General features: G+C 41.1%; 1 protein-coding gene across 1 annotated transcript; it reads left to right on the forward strand.

The window, feature by feature from the left end:
* Positions 1-13,911: 13,911 nt before the first annotated feature.
* Positions 13,912-15,274, forward strand: LOC139823924 (uncharacterized). The gene is made up of 2 exons (XM_071796397.1): positions 13,912-14,030; positions 14,099-15,274. Exons 1-2 carry the CDS (start codon positions 13,912-13,914, stop codon positions 14,700-14,702), a joined length of 723 nt encoding a protein of 240 aa, XP_071652498.1. The 3' UTR covers positions 14,703-15,274.
* Positions 15,275-16,246: the final 972 nt, after the last annotated feature.

Genomic DNA, 16,246 nt, shown 5'->3' on the forward strand with positions numbered 1-16,246 from the left:
CTCACTTGTCGCAAATTGGCTTTTCGTGCAGTAGTGTGTATATCGAAGCCGGTTCGAGCCTGGAGCTCTGCTGAGGCGGGGGTTGAGTTGTAGGGTGGTTGTCTTACTATTTGTTTTTTAAGTATGTGTGTATCTTACCTATTGGGTTATGTATTTTTGTATCTTATTTCTCATTGTTTTTATGATACGTGTTGTTAGTAGGATCGCCCTTTTATCTGTTATTACGTCACCTTGATTACTCCCTTTATTACTTCACCCGTCTCCTGCTTTTTCCTCTCTATTGCCTCTCTATTTCCTCTTGATCGCTCTATATTTTTCCGCTTTGTTCCTCTTTCTGCTTCGCTCTTTTCCTCTCTATTTTCCGCGGGGGGGCCGCGGTGAGTTTAAGACAAAAAAAGCCGAGCACATACCGCGGTCCAAGGGGGGGAGCGGGGAGAGGAGGTCCGCGGGGAGGGGTGTGGAGGCCTCGAGGGCGGGGTTCCGCGGGGAGGGGTGGGCTCGATGGCGCGGGTGGTCCCGCGGGCGGGGGGTGGTCGGCGAGCATGTCGGGACCTTTTATTAATGGTAATAACATACGTGTTTGACAGGGTACCGCCGGAGGGAGGGGTGGCCGCGTTCTACCCGAGGTTGGTCGCTGGGGAGTGGGGTCGCACTTTATCGGCGCGGGGATTACAAGGCGATGGGCGCCGCTTCTGCTGCTGTCATTTAATCGGCTCGCTCACGTGTCGGAGATGTTGTTCCGCTCCAACCGGCCCCTTCCGGTTTACTGTCCGCTTTAAACTTCCATCCGTCTCTCTCTCGTCTCGTTCCGTTGTCTTTCCCTCAGCGCGGTCTCTCTCTCGTCCGTTCCTTTTTCTCTCCCCCGTTCGCGCGCGCTCTTTTCGTTGGCGTTTTCTTTTTCTCGGCGGATTTAACTTATACTTATTTTATTTACCAATTTTTATTATTATATTCTTAATAATTCGATACTTCAATAAGGTGAAGAAGCGACAAGGAAATAATAATGATTAAGAATTCAGCTAAAACATCTTTTTCATAAAAAATTTAAAAAATTTTTAAATACCAGCCTATTCCTCTTCAACGTCAACTCATTTTGCATATCGATAATCTTCGAATTGGAAGATATCTTCCCTCCTAAAACGTCCCAATTTCCTCGTTATAAGTCGGAATCCACTCTTCTAAACAGCGTACCCAAACCTGACGGTGAATATTGATAAATCCCCGAATTCGGATTTCATCGAATATAAAAACGCTAAAAATAATTTCAAAAAATTTAAAAAAGTTTAATAAAAACTTTTAAAAAATTACAATTTTGAAAAAACTATTAAACACACCGTCTGTGATGGATCCGCAACCCTCACCATATTATAAAGGCGGACATCGCTCACCGTGTCACCGTTGTCGACCCATATCCACTGTAACGCGTTAACAGAGAATGGTTAATTTTTGAAAAAATATCTAAATACAATTATGATTGTTGCGTGCTGCCGCCCTATGCTTTTTCAAAAAAATGTGACGACCAGTGCTTCCGTGACTCTCAGACACGTAGTTCCCCCTCGCGGCACTCGACCGAAAATAACGACTATTTAAAGATCGTCTGACGACTTCACGCTTCAGCTTGGCGTCGAAAGCATACCGGCGACACGCACGCAACGGTATTCGTATACATACTCCTACTGCGGGGTATTCGATTACTATGCATTGTTCATTACGTTATAGTCTTCGTTCCATTTCATCTCGTTCCTCCTTCTTCTCGGTCCTTTCTTATTTTGTTTTACACAGTTCGAGTCTACTTGCGCTTGCGCCCCGGTCAAACAACTACTGCCGAGGACTGACCCAGAGTTCTCAGAAAAGTAATTAGATAATATATCTAGCATTAACAAAGCGAGAAAAGTATCGTTGGAGCCTATCACACCACAGCGGCGGGCGACCGGACATGCTTCATGTTTACACGAGATCTGAATATACCTTATGTCAATCGAATGGTTTCGGTTTGAAACGTCGCATATACGGCGGCCTCGAATGGAAATGCTGTGAGAAATTAAGTTTCGTGATTTATATTAAAAAAAAATTTTTATTACATTTTTTTTATTTCCTTCTTCTTCACATCTTTTTTTGTTTTTTTACGTACTCACTGTAGCGCACTAAAAATCAGCTGCGATGCTCACAATCGACGAGCTGCTGTTTATCGCATCATCGCTATCGCGTATACATTCAATACTTGGCGTAGGATTCGTTTACAGTAAGCGCGCTTTTTGAGATTGCGTGAACTTGACATCGACCGTTTGTTCGACAATTCTAATTCAATCGTGGAACATCGCGTCGATGCACGGATCAAGATCGACATACGTGGAACGTCGATTCGATCATCGTTAGCGACGTTTACAAGCCGAGACGTACGATTTTGACACCGTAATGCCTTACAATTCTCATGTTAGCGGTCCAATGCTATACATCACACGTAGCTTTAGAGATGCGAATGAATTCATAATGTTTCCGTCGTTTGTTCGTAAATCCCGTTCCACGTTTCGAGGGGACAGTATCAATTCCGTTCCCCGATGATCTCCTACGGCGATCTCCCGTAACCTCGGTGGACCCACGTTACCGCCCACCTTCAAAACTCAAGGAAATTTGTATCCCGTAGCCGCAACGCATATCGTCTGCTGAGTATTCGAAAACGCGCGAGCACGAGCGACGCTTCAAACGAAATGCTGTAAACTAAGAATTAGTAATAAAAAAATCATCCACTTTAATAATTTGCACTTTAAAAAATATAAGCTTTATAATTTTAAAGAAAAAACGAAAAAAATTACTTGTTACAACACTTGTTCTCCAGTACGTGGAGTTTCATCTCATCATCATCATCGTGAAATCGGTACGTAAATAATTCTACGTGTTACTGCCACTGCTGTTACCGCCGTTGCGCATCCTTCAACGGAATACATTCTTTCTCTCGGATAATGAAAGTTGAACACCGTTTCGCACAGCAGTCGTACGAGACTATTCGTATAAAATTAATCGAATATTACGCGGCAACTTCCAAACTTGATGGAAGGAGGGGGAATTAATGCGTCTGGAACGTCCCATCACGCTCTTAACCTTGAGGAGGGACTAAGTAGGGACGTTTTTTTTTTTTTAATTAGCGGGATACCCCCTCCCCCTAGCCCTTCCGCATGACATCACCGTGAACTGTTCAGACATGGTTCGCCTGAACCTGATACCCCCCCTCGAAGCTATCGAGTTTTATGAATTCGTCACGTATACCTGACTTTATTCTTTAATTTTGTATACTATCGACTAATGGGGGGAAAGGAATAAAAACATTGTAAATTTACACATACTACATCAAAATTTATTTTTTACAAAGATTACACTTCTTTCTGGCGTTTCGACCACCATTAAATAATTTATACATTTTGCAACGCGCATTCTTAACGTGTTTTTTTCCCATCGCTAGTTTTGTGCTCTAGAATCTTTCTCGGACACTTTGTAGTGCCACACGTCAGCGGCTCTCCCACAATCCAACGATCGGCGCAGAGGCAATCGTTGTTTGCCAGAAATTTGCGCGACTCGAGGTGTGAAGTTGCCGGAGTGGAAAACAATTTATCCATAGCGGTGGGGATTATGCTAACTCCCGTTACAGTGGCGACCCGCGCGCACAGAACCTTGGCAAGAAATCGACGCCGGTTCGAAACGCGTATAATGAAACCGGTGCGGTAATTATACAGACCATATCTAAACCGCGACAGGTTTTGGAAACGCCTGCAACGTCTTGTGCAAGCGAGGCGAGACTATCAACACATAATTGTTCAAAGCAACACCGCGTTCAACGGGATTTGTGGCGGGTGATAACTTGCCCATAGATATATGTAGCAAATACAACCATAGACTCTGTGGTACTCCAGCACTGCGCGAATGGTACGAGCTACACGTTATCGATCCCAAATTAGCGAAACTACTATATCATCGAGGACATAATACTCAACGTTCTCCCGATACGAGCTTACCGACCACGATATAAAAAAAGATGTGATCGGCTGTACGTGCAGGCCCCTGAGACAACAATTGTTGGACTTTTGCTGGATTAAGGATTAATCCCGTCTCGTGAGCTCACATTTACACGGCACCATACAGTCCGAAGACATTTGATCTGTAGTACCTCTCTTCTTTAAAAATATATATCATTTTGATTTTTTTTGTAAACAAATGTAATATATATAGGTTTCTTTTCTGTAGATTGGTCTGCCTATTTTATTTAACACAAGCATGAAATTTGGAAGCCCACACCGTGGACTGCCGAGAGGTAAACAATGCGCAATCCGACTACCGAGCGAGAACAACAAGTGGCTCAGCTTCAAGAACCACAGCAGGAACGAGCGACTTCCCTTCGTGGTGTACTCCGATCTGGAGTGCGTGCTGCAGAAGACCAACCGGATACAGAACACGCGTCATACGCCATCAACATCATTCGGGTATGTAGTATAGCATACGACGTACAGTGCTTGTACGACCGACAACGTTATCGACGTATCGATTTCGACTCGATAACGACTGTGTCGCGTGGTCGTCGAGGAACTCAAAGGATTGGCGATCGCGTAAAGACATCCTGTCCGCATTGTATGCATGAAAGTTTACGCGAGACGAGTGGGAGACATTTCACAGCGCGACGAAATGTCATATCTAGCGAACAACAATTCCGCGCCTGATGATAAAAGCGCGCGATCATTGCCACCTGACCGTGCTGGTACAGAAGGTCCAGCAAACTCGACGTGCAATCTGGATTATAAAGTATTCTCACTTCATCCCAGTAATATTGCACACTCTGTCGGCTTTGACGCGCACTTATTATCAAGGAGATAGCTTGCCGCGTTCGAAGGCTCCTCGATGTACTGCCTATAACAAGGAAAAAATACATCTCATTTATTAACACGTGAAGACCACCGTGGACAATTTTTGAACGTATACTTTTTTACTTTATCATCTTAACTAGGAAGGATGCCAATTTTGCGAGACTCGCGCTCAGAAATGTGTACGAGTCGATGAATCTTAATTTTATCGATCGCTTTCGTCGCGAATCAGTCGAACCCACAGTCCGTGCATAAGATCAAAAATGCACAAGTGTACACTATTAGCGAACGAAACTTGCTCTGAATCCGTACGGACTAAGCGATATATTGTGCCGGATCGACCGATACGTTGCCATGGGACAATACCGAATATACGTAATGTATAACTGTATGTAATGTATGTATGTATGTATGTATGTATTATTATATCTCTATGTAAGGTCCGACATAACGCCGCCCTGCTCTCGACGGAGTCTGGGGTATCCTATGAGGATTTCCCCGGTAAAAACATGTAGTAGTATACATTTATGTGATATAACTGCTTGCAAGAGATTCTGTAAGATTGTGACAATATATATACGGTAAAATTTTGATAATTTTTCACTTCACATTGTAAACGGGGTGAAGATATATATTCTTTTACACAAATATAAATGCAATGATAAATTATAATAATCATTTATTCAATGAAACAGTTTTATTATACAATATTGCCTGTTAATATCTCCCTAAGCATTTTATTCCTAAGGTATGGCATATCATTTCTGCGTGAATGTTAATTTCTTTACATGCACCGACATACTCGGCGAACATGCACGAAAAACACGCCAAATCTTTGCTTACCATTCATCTGTTGCGGAATGTTCTTGCGGACTGACCATTTCCAGTCACTCATATCATAAGGTTGCTTCTTTTTGTCAAGACTTTCATCTTGTAAATAAGTTTAACACAGCCAGACATTTTGAATTATTGCTACCCATAAATGTCGTAATAACAATCGTCTTATCGCGAAAATCTATTATTTGCCAGAACACCCTGTGAACGTCCAAATGTACAAGGCACACCCACAAGATCCTGCGCAAATATGTCCACCTTCCTAGTCCTCGTTTAGCGACGAGTGACCACCCTACAGAAATTTTGGGTTAAAAACGTGTTCTCGCGTGCACTTTCGGATACGCGTCGGAAGATGTTCCTCTGGCGATTACAGTTTCATATAAAATTTTATCACTTCGTCGTTTAAAAACCAATTTAAGTCGACCAGCGTGTGAATATCCCTTATGCGTGAGCCTCAGACCGAAGCCTTCCACCACCACCACCACTACCACCTCCATACTGTGGTGGAAACCTTGCCAAAAAAAAAGTATAATGTTATAAATTTTTCCACATGTAACAATACACCTATTATTTTTTTAATAATATAACTTTTCCACATGTTTTTTTAACGTGCGATTGAATCGCTCGACGACCGACGCCTTCATCACCGAAAACGTGGAATAATGAATGATACCGTGTTTTCTCACGAGACGTTGCACGTCGGTGTTGTAAAATTCCTTCCCCATGTCGGTTTGTAGATTACTAGGGCACCTCCCGCTATCCTCGAATTATCTCGGCGATAGCGTCAGCTGTCTCGCTGCCACCTTTACCCTTGAGCGGCACGGCCCAGGCGTACTTGCTCAACACATCGATGACGGTGAATATGTAGTGGTAGCCTCCGTTGAAACGCGAGTACGGACGCATCTCGACGATATCACTTGCCACAGGTCGTCGTACCCTCGCACTATGACGTGTCTGCGGGGAAAATTTCTTCTCGCCGGTGCGTGCAATTTGTCCACCAACCGTCGCTTTTCGATATTATTATCCACATCGGTCGATTTTAACGGTCTCATGTTCGGTTAGCGTTTCGTTGGCTGTTCGTAGTCGTCGTTCTTCAGCTGTACGTAGCCGTTTCTGTTTCTGTTTCTGCGTCGTTCATCACTGTTTCTGAACCGCTCAGAAACGATTTCGAGCCGTTCCTGAACCGTTCGACGGCTTGCATAATTGTCTTTTACTTGACTGAAAACTCTTATGCCAAGATATTGCTTCTGGCACCGTCACCTTCCCGAGCGTTACACATCGGCTCAAGATAATTCAATATTATCCAAGTTTTGGTACGCTGTTTTCGATATATGTAATCTTTCGCGCCGATATCTTACTTCCTTTAATCTGTCTAGCCAATATTATTATTTTTCTTACTTACCAACACATCGTGATATTTTTTAAGTATTAAATAAAAATAAATGGATCATGAGTGATGATTTTCCTTCTTAGAAACTTTTTTTTACAATTCAAAATACATACATTTGAAAATTACAAAGAAATCGGCATAGAGGGGGGGAGGGGGGGGGCTTATACTCATATCTACGTATATTCTTTATATTATTCTCCATTGTGTGATAATGATTACAACATGAGAAATCTAACTTTCTAGCGGCTCAAAAACCATTGGTAAGCAGACCGAAAACGTTGATTGTCTTAAAAATAAACTTGCCAAGTTGGAGAAGCAAGTGATTGATCTGACATAATTATTTGGAAAGTCTGTAGCTGTTGTAGCTGTAAATCTGTGCGGAGTTGCTCCTCACAGATTTGTAGTTGCGTGAAGAACAGCAACAAATGTGGTCTGTCATGTAATGTGACAATGAAATTATGTCAGATCAATCACTTGCTTCTCCAACTTGGCAAGGGCTCGCGCCCGCTACGCGGCGCATCGGTCCAGTATCTTTTCGCGTAAGTAAGATTCGACATCGACCTCTATATCTAGGGCAGCAATGTGACAATGAAATTATGTCAGATCAATCACTTGCTTCTCCAACTTGGCAAGTTTTATTTTAAGACAATCACGTTTCGAAAACTTGCCAAGTTGGAGAAGCAAGTGATTGATCTGACATAATTTCATTATCACATTGCTGCCCTAGATATAGAGGTCGATGTCGAATCTTACTTACGCGAAAAGATACTGACGATGCGCCGCGTAGCGGGCGCGAGCCCTTGCCAAGTTGGAGAAGCAAGTGATTGATCTGACATAATTTCATTGTCACATTTACATGACAGACCACATTTGTTGCTGTTCTTCACGCAACTACAAATCTGTGAGGAGCAACTCCGCACAGATTTACAAGCTACAACAGCTACAGACTTTCCAAATAATTATGTCAGATCAATCACTTGCTTCTCCAACTTGGCAAGTTTTTTTTAAGACAATCAACGTTTTTCGGTCTGCTTACCAATGGTTTTTGAGCCGCTAGAAAGTTAGATTTTTTCATGTTGTAATCATTATCACACAATGGAGAATAATATAAAGAATATCATCTATATATATAAGTACCGTCGTCTGTCTGTCTGTCTGACCGCAAACTACTTATTCGTTAGTGGTCCGAATTTTTGCCAAGGGTACATGAAATAGGGGAGAATTTCCCGGGAGTGCCATAAAGTATATAGTTTTTCGTTACCGATTTTTTCTGGAAACCGATTTTTTTTTTTTATTTTTTTAATTTTTCTGTTCGAATTTTTAACCAGAGTACATGAAATAGGGGTAGAATTTCCCGGGGAGTGCCATAAAGTATATAGTTTTTCGTTACCGATTTTATGGAAACCGATTTTTTTTTAATTCTTTTAATTTTTTGGGAAATAATCGACCGAATTTAAAGAATTGTATATGAAACATGAAATTTCATAAATAAAATGACGTCATTAATCGCTCGCGGTCAATCAGTTCTAAATGAAATATGTTTATATCATAGATTATGTATAGGATAAGTTGCTACCTTCACATATTATATGTCATCGATCAAAGACAAATCGCAAGAAAAAACGAAGAAAAGAGGAAACGCAAGAAAGGAGAGAAAAGAAAGAATATTCACAGGAGATAAGAAAGAAAAAGAAAAAGAGAGAAAGAGAGAGAGAGGGAGAGAGAGAGGGAAAGAGAGAGAGAGAAGGAGAGAGAGAAAGAGCTTTGAGAGAAAGAGAGAGAGAAAGGAGAAAGAAAGAGAGAAAGACAAAGAAAAGTATGTATTTTAAAATCAAATTTATACGTTGATGTCTTTTCATCTCTTCATATATCTTTGTTTAATTTCCTTTTCAGTTTAATATCTTATTGACTTTCTGTCTTTTTTACAGATATTTAATTTACACAAAAAATATTAAAACCTATTTTCTGTTCCCGTTATAAAAATTTGTTCATGTTCCCTGTTTCTATTTTTCCATTCCTTTGGTTTTAAAGGTAATGATTTATTTTTTATAATGATGATTGCTTTGATTATTATCTCGATGATTAGTTTGATTATTATCTCTCTGAATTGCAAAATTTTAACTGAATTATATATTGTTACAAATCTGCTTTTCATAATAATAATTTGGTACTTAGGTAAATATAATTTTAACTGAAATGTGTTTGTTACAATTCCGTCTTTTTTTAAGTGATGATTTTGATAGATACTATTTCTATATTATCTCTGCTTTTTATTAGTATTCTGATCTAAACAATATAAATAGAGAGAAAGAAAAGAATATTCATAGGAGATATAAAGAAGAAAAGAAAAAAGAGTTCAAGAGAGAGAGAGGAAGAGAGAGAGGGAGAGAGAGAGAGAGAAGGAGAGCGAGCAAGGAGATTGAGAGGGAGAACAGATATAAGCCCCCATATACTTTGTTTAATTTTTCCTTTTGCAGTTTAATATTATTGAACTTTCTGCATTTTTACAGATATTTTAAGCCCCCCCTTGCCCCCCCAAATGCATTAGCTCTATGCCGATTTCTTTGTAATTTTCAAATGTTATGTATTTTGAATTGTAAAAAAAGTTTCTAAGAAGGAAAATCATCACTCATGATCCATTTATTTTTATTTAATACTTAAAAAATATCACGATGTGTTGGTAAGTAAGAAAAATAATAATATTGGCTAGACAGATTAAAGGAAGTAAGATATCGGCGCGAAAGATTTACATATATCGAAAACAGCGTACCAAAACTTGGATAATATTGAATTATCTTGAGCCGATGTAACGCTCGGAAAAGTGACGGTGCCAGAAGCAATATCTTGGCATAAGAGTTTTCAGTCAAGTAAAAGACAATTATGCAAGCCGTCGAACGGTTCAGGAACGGCTCGAAATCGTTTCTGAGCGGTTCAGAAACAGTGATGAACGACGCAGAAACATAAACAGAAACGGCTACGTACAGCTGAAGAACGACGACTACGAACAGCCAACGAAACGCTAACCGATCATGAGACCGTTAAAATCGACCGATGTGGATAATAATATCGAAAAGCGACGGTTGGTGGACAAATTGCACGCACCGGCGAGAAGAAATTTTCCCCGCAGACACGTCATAGTGCGAGGGTACGACGACCTGTGGCAAGCTGATATCGTCGAGATGCGTCCGTACTCGCGTTTCAACGGAGGCTACCACTACATATTCACCGTCATCGATGTGTTGAGCAAGTACGCCTGGGCCGTGCTGCTCAAGGGTAAAGGTGGCAGCGAGACAGCTGACGCTATCGCCGAGATAATTCGAGATAGCGGGAGGTGCCCTAGTAATCTACAAACCGACATGGGGAAGGAATTTTACAACACCGACGTGCAACGTCTCGTGAGAAAACACGGTATCATTCATTATTCCACGTTTTCGGTGATGAAGGCGTCGGTCGTCGAGCGATTCAATCGCACGTTAAAAAACAACATGTGGAAAATGTTTATATTATAAAAAATAATAGAGTGTATTGTTACATACTTTTTTGTGAAAGCAAAAATTTATAACATTATACTTTTTTTTTGGCAAGGTTTCCACCACAGTATGGAGGTGGTAGTGGTGGTGGTGGTGGAAGGCTTCGGTCTGAGGCTCACGCAAAGGGATCTTCACACGCTGGTCGACTTAAATTGGTTAAACGACGAAGTGATAAATTTTATATGAACCTGCTAATCGCCAGAGGAACATCTTCCGACGCGTATCCGAAAGTGCACGCGATGAACACGTTTTTTAACCCAAAATTCTGTCGGGTGGTCACTCGTCGCTAAAGCGATGGACTAGGAAGGTGGACATATTTGCGCAGGATCTTGTGGTTGTGCCTGTACATTTGGACGTTCACTGGTGTATGGCAATAATAGATTTTCGCGATAAGACGATTGTTTATTACGACAGTATGGGTAGCAATAATTCAAAATGTCTGGCTGTGTTAAAACTTATTTACAAGATGAAAGTCTTGACAAAAAGAAGCAACCTTATGATATGAGTGACTGGAAATGTCAGTCCGCAAAGAACATTCCGCAACAGATGAATGGTAGCGATTGTGGCGTGTTTTTCGTGCATGTTCGCCGAGTATGTCTGTGCATGTAAAGAAATTACATTCACGCAGAATGATATGCCATACCTTAGGAATAAAATGCTTAGGGAGATATTAACAGGCAATATTGTATTATAAACTGTTTTCATTGAATAAATGATTTTTTATAATTTACATTGCATTTAATTTTTGTATAAGAATATATATCTTCACCCCGTTTACAATGTGAAGTGAAAAATTATCAATATTTTCACGTATATATTATCACAATCTTACAGAATCTCTTGCAGCAGTTATATCACATAAATGTATACTACATACATTTTTTACCCGGGGAAATCCTCATAGGATACCCCCAGCCTCCGGAGAGAGGCCGGGCGGTTATGTCGGACTTTTACATAGATATATACATACATACATACATACATACATACATACATACATACATTATATACATTACGTTATATTCGGTATTGTCCCCATGGCAACGTATCGGTCGAATCCGGCACAATATATCGCTTATCGTCGTACGGATTCAGAGCGAATTTCGTCTCGCTAATAGTGTACACTTCGTGCATTTTTTATCTTATGCACGACTGTGGGTCGACTGATTCGCGAAGCGATATAAAATTAAGATTCATCGACTCGTACACATTTCTGAGCGCGAGTCTCGCAAAATTGGCATCCTTCCTAGATAATGATAAATTAAAAATTATACGTTCAAAATTTTCCACGGTGTCTTTCACGTGTTTAATAAATGAGATGTATTTTTCCTTTGTTATAGGCAGTACATCGATTGAGCCTTCGAACGCGGCAGCTATCTCCTTGATAATAAAGTGCGCGTTATAGCCCGACAGATTGTGAAATATTACTGGGATGAAGTGAGAATCCTTATAATTCAGATTGCACATCGAGTGTGCTGGACCTCTGTACCGCCCGGTCAGGTGGCAATGATCGCGCACTTTATTATCATCAGGCGCGAATTGTTGTTCGCATATATGACATTTCGTCGCGCTGTGAAATGTCTCCCACTCGTCTCGCGTTAAATCTTTCATGCATACAATGTCGGACAGGATGTTCTTTACGCGATGCGCCAATCCTTTGAGTTCCTCGACGAACCACGCGACACAGTCGTTATCGCAACGAAATCGATACGTCGATAACGTTTCGTCGTACAAGCACTGTACGTAGTATGCTATACTACATACTCGATGATGTTGGTAGGCGTATGACGCGTGTTCCGTATCCGGTTGTGTCTTCTGCAGCACGCACTCCAGATCGGCGTACACCACGAAGGGAAGTCGCTCTTTCCTGCTGTGGTTCTTGAAGCTGAGCCACTTGTTGTTCTCGCTCGGTAGTCGGATTGCGCATTTGTTTACCTCTCGGCAGTCCACGGTGTGGGCTTCCAATTTCATGCTTGTGTAAAAAAATAGTGCAGACATCTACAGAAAGAAACATATATATTATACATTTTTTTTACAAAAAAACATAAAATGATATATATTTTTAAAAGAAGTAGAGGTACTTACCGATCGCAAATGTACTTCCGACTATGGTGCGTGCTCAATTGTGAGCTCACGAGACGGGATAGATCCTTAATCCATGCAAAATGTCCAACATTGTTGTCTCATGGGTCCTGCACGTACAGCAGATTCACATATTTTTTTATCACTCGTGCGGTCGGTAAGCCGTATCGGGAGAACGTTTGAAGTCTTCTGTCCCTCGATGATATAGAGTTTCGCTAATGTGGGCTCGATAACGTGTAGCTCGTACCATTCGCGCAAGTGCGATGTACCACAGAGTTCTATGTTATTTGTACATATACTCTTATTGGCACGTTTATCACCCGCCACAAACTCCCCGTTGAACGCGGTGTTCGCTTTGACACAATTATGTGTTTTTATAATGTCTCGCACTCGCTTGCACACGACGTTGCAGGCGTCTTCCAAAAACTGTCGCGGTTCTATATGGTCTGTATTAATTACCGCACCGGTCATTATACGCGTTTCGAACCCGGCGTCGATTTCTCGCCATACGAGTTCTGTCGCGCGCGTGTCGCCACTGGTACCGGCGTTCGCATAATCACCACCGTTATGGATAAATTGTCTTTCCAATCGCAACTTCACACCCTCGAGTCGCGCAATTCTGGCAACCAACGATTGCCTCTGCCCGATCGTTGGATTGTTGGAGAGCCGCTGACGTTTGGCACTACAACGTGTCTCGAGAAATATTCTAGATGCTACCAATACTATGCGATGTGGAAAACACGTTAAGAATTGCGCGTTGCAAAATGTATTAAAATATTTAACTGGTGGTCGAAACGCCAGAAAAAATTGTCATTTTTTTAAAAAATAAATTTTATATGTATGTATGTGTAAATTTTACAATGTTTTATTTCCTTTCCCTCATTAGTCGATAGTATACAAAATTAAAGAATAAGTAGGTGTACGTGACGAATTCTAACTCGATAGCTTCGAGGGGGGGTATCAGCGAACATGTCTGAACATGTTTCACGGTTGATGTCATGCGGAAGGGTTAGGGAGAGGGGGGATACATCTTAAAAAAAAAAAACTTCCTACCTTAGTCCCCTCTCCTAAATTTCAGAGCGCTGATTGGGCGTTCCAGAAACATTAATTTCACCTTCCTTCATCATAGTTTTGGAAGTTGCCGCGTATATTCGATTAATTTTATACAACTAGTCTCGTATCGACTGCTTGTGCGAACGGTGTTCACTTCTCATATCCGAGAGAAAGAATGTATTCCGTTGAAGGAAGCAACGGCGGTAACAGCAGTGGCAGTAGACGTATGAATTATTACGTACCGATTCACGATGATGATGATGAAACTCCATCGTACGAGAACAAGTGTAACAAGTAAGTTTTTTCGTTTTTTTCTTAAAATTATAAAGCTTTATATTTTTTTAAATTGCAAATTATAAATTGTATTATTTTTTTATTACTAATTTCATTATTTTCTACAGCATTTCGTTGAAGCGTCGCGCGGTTCGAATACTCAGCAGACGATACGCGTTGACGGCTACCGGATACAAATTCCTTGAAGTTGGCGTTAACGTGGGTCCACCGAGTTACGTGGAGATCGCCGTAGGAGATCATCGAGGAACGGAATTGATACTGTCCCTCGAAACGTGGAAGGGATTCTACGAACAACGACGGAACATTCTGAATTTCATTCGATCCTCTAAAGATACGTGTGATTTTATAAGCATTGGACCGCTAACATTGAGAATTTGTACGATTAACGGTGTCAAACTCGTACGTCTCGAGTCTTTAAACGTACGCTTAACGATGATCGAATCGACGTTACACCGTATGCTCGATCTTGATCCGTGCATCGACGCGATGTTCCATCGATTGAATAGAATTGTCGAAACGGTCGATGTCAAGTTCACGCAATTCTCCAAAATCGCGTCTACTGTAACGAATCCTACGCAAGTATTGAATGTAATACGCGATAGCGATGCCTTCGATAAACATCAGCTCGTCGATTGTGAGCTCGCAGCTTTATTTTTTAGTGCGCTACCGTAGTACGTAAAAAAACAAAAAATATGTAAAAGAAGAAGAATAAAAAAAATGTATTTTTAAAATATAAATCACGACTTAATTTCTTCACACGCATTTCCATTCGAGCCGTATATGCGACGTTCAACTCGAACCATTCGATTGAAATTTAAGGTATATCATATATCGTAAACTATGAAGCCATGCTCCGGCGACGCTCGCCTATGTGGTGTTGATGCTCCAACGAATCCTTTCTCGCTATTGTAATGCTAGATATATTTTATCTTAATTACTTTTCTGAGCTCTGGTTCAGTCCTCTGCAGTCAGTTAAGTCAGTAGTGTGAAAACGTTCGCAAGCGCAAGTAGACTCGCACTGTGTAAGAATAAGAAATAGACCGAGAAGAAGAGGAACGAGATGAAATGGAACAAAGATATCACGTAATCGAACAATGCATAGTAATCGAATACCCCGCAGTAGGAGTATGTATACTTAATACCGTTGCGTGCGTGTCGCCCGGTATGCTTTTCGAACTCCAAGCTGAAGCGTGCAGTTCGTCACGACGATCGTTTAAATCGTCGTTATTTTCGTGAGTGCGCGAGTGTGAATAAGTGTCTGAGAGAGTCACGGACTCACTGTCGTAACATTTTTTTGAAAAAGCATACCGGGCGGCATGCACGCAACAATACATAATTGTATATTATATATTTTTTAAAAAATTAACCATTCTCTGTTAACGCGTTACAGTGGATATGGGTCGACAACGTGCCGGTGCGCGAGGTCCGCCTTTATAATATGGTGAGGGTTCGGATCCCTCACAGACAGGTGTGTTTAATATTTTTTCACAGATTTTAATTTTTTTTAAATTTTTTAAACTTTTTTTAAATTTTTTTAAATTCTTTTTTAGCGTTTTATATATTTCGATGAAATCCGAATTCGGGGATTTATCAATATTCATCGTCAGCGTTTGGTACGCTGGTTTAGAAGAGTGGATTCCGAATATAACGAGGAAATCTGGGACGTTTTAGGAGATGAAGATATCTTCCAATTACGAAGATTATTCGATATGCAAAATGAGTTTGACGTTGAAGAGGAAGAGGTGTGGTAATTTTTTAAAAATTTTTTAAAGTTTTATGAATAAATATTTTTTATGCTTAATTCTATATATCATTTATTATTTATTTTTCCGCTTTCTTCACTATTATTAATATAATAAATAATAATATTTTAAATAATAATAATTATTAAGTTAAATCCGCGCGAGGAAAAGAGAACGCCAACGAAAAGACGCGCGCGAACGGGGGAGAGACAAAGGAACGGGAGCGAGAGAGAGACCGCGCTGAGGGAAAGACAACGCGAACGAGACGCGGGCGAGCCGTGTGACGTCACGCGGACCGACGTGGCCGTTGGACGCGGACCCCCATCCTCCCGCGGCGCGCCGCCGATAAAATTCCAGCAGCCGAACGGCGCCCATCGCCTTTGTAATACCCCGCGCCGATAAAGTGACGACCCCCCTCCCCCCGGACCACCCTCGGCGTAGAACGCGGACACCCCTCCCTCGGCGGTACCCTTG

Source organism: Temnothorax longispinosus, unplaced genomic scaffold, assembly GCF_030848805.1.
Source record: "Temnothorax longispinosus isolate EJ_2023e unplaced genomic scaffold, Tlon_JGU_v1 HiC_scaffold_22, whole genome shotgun sequence".
NCBI classification, from domain to species: Eukaryota; Metazoa; Arthropoda; class Insecta; order Hymenoptera; family Formicidae; genus Temnothorax; species Temnothorax longispinosus.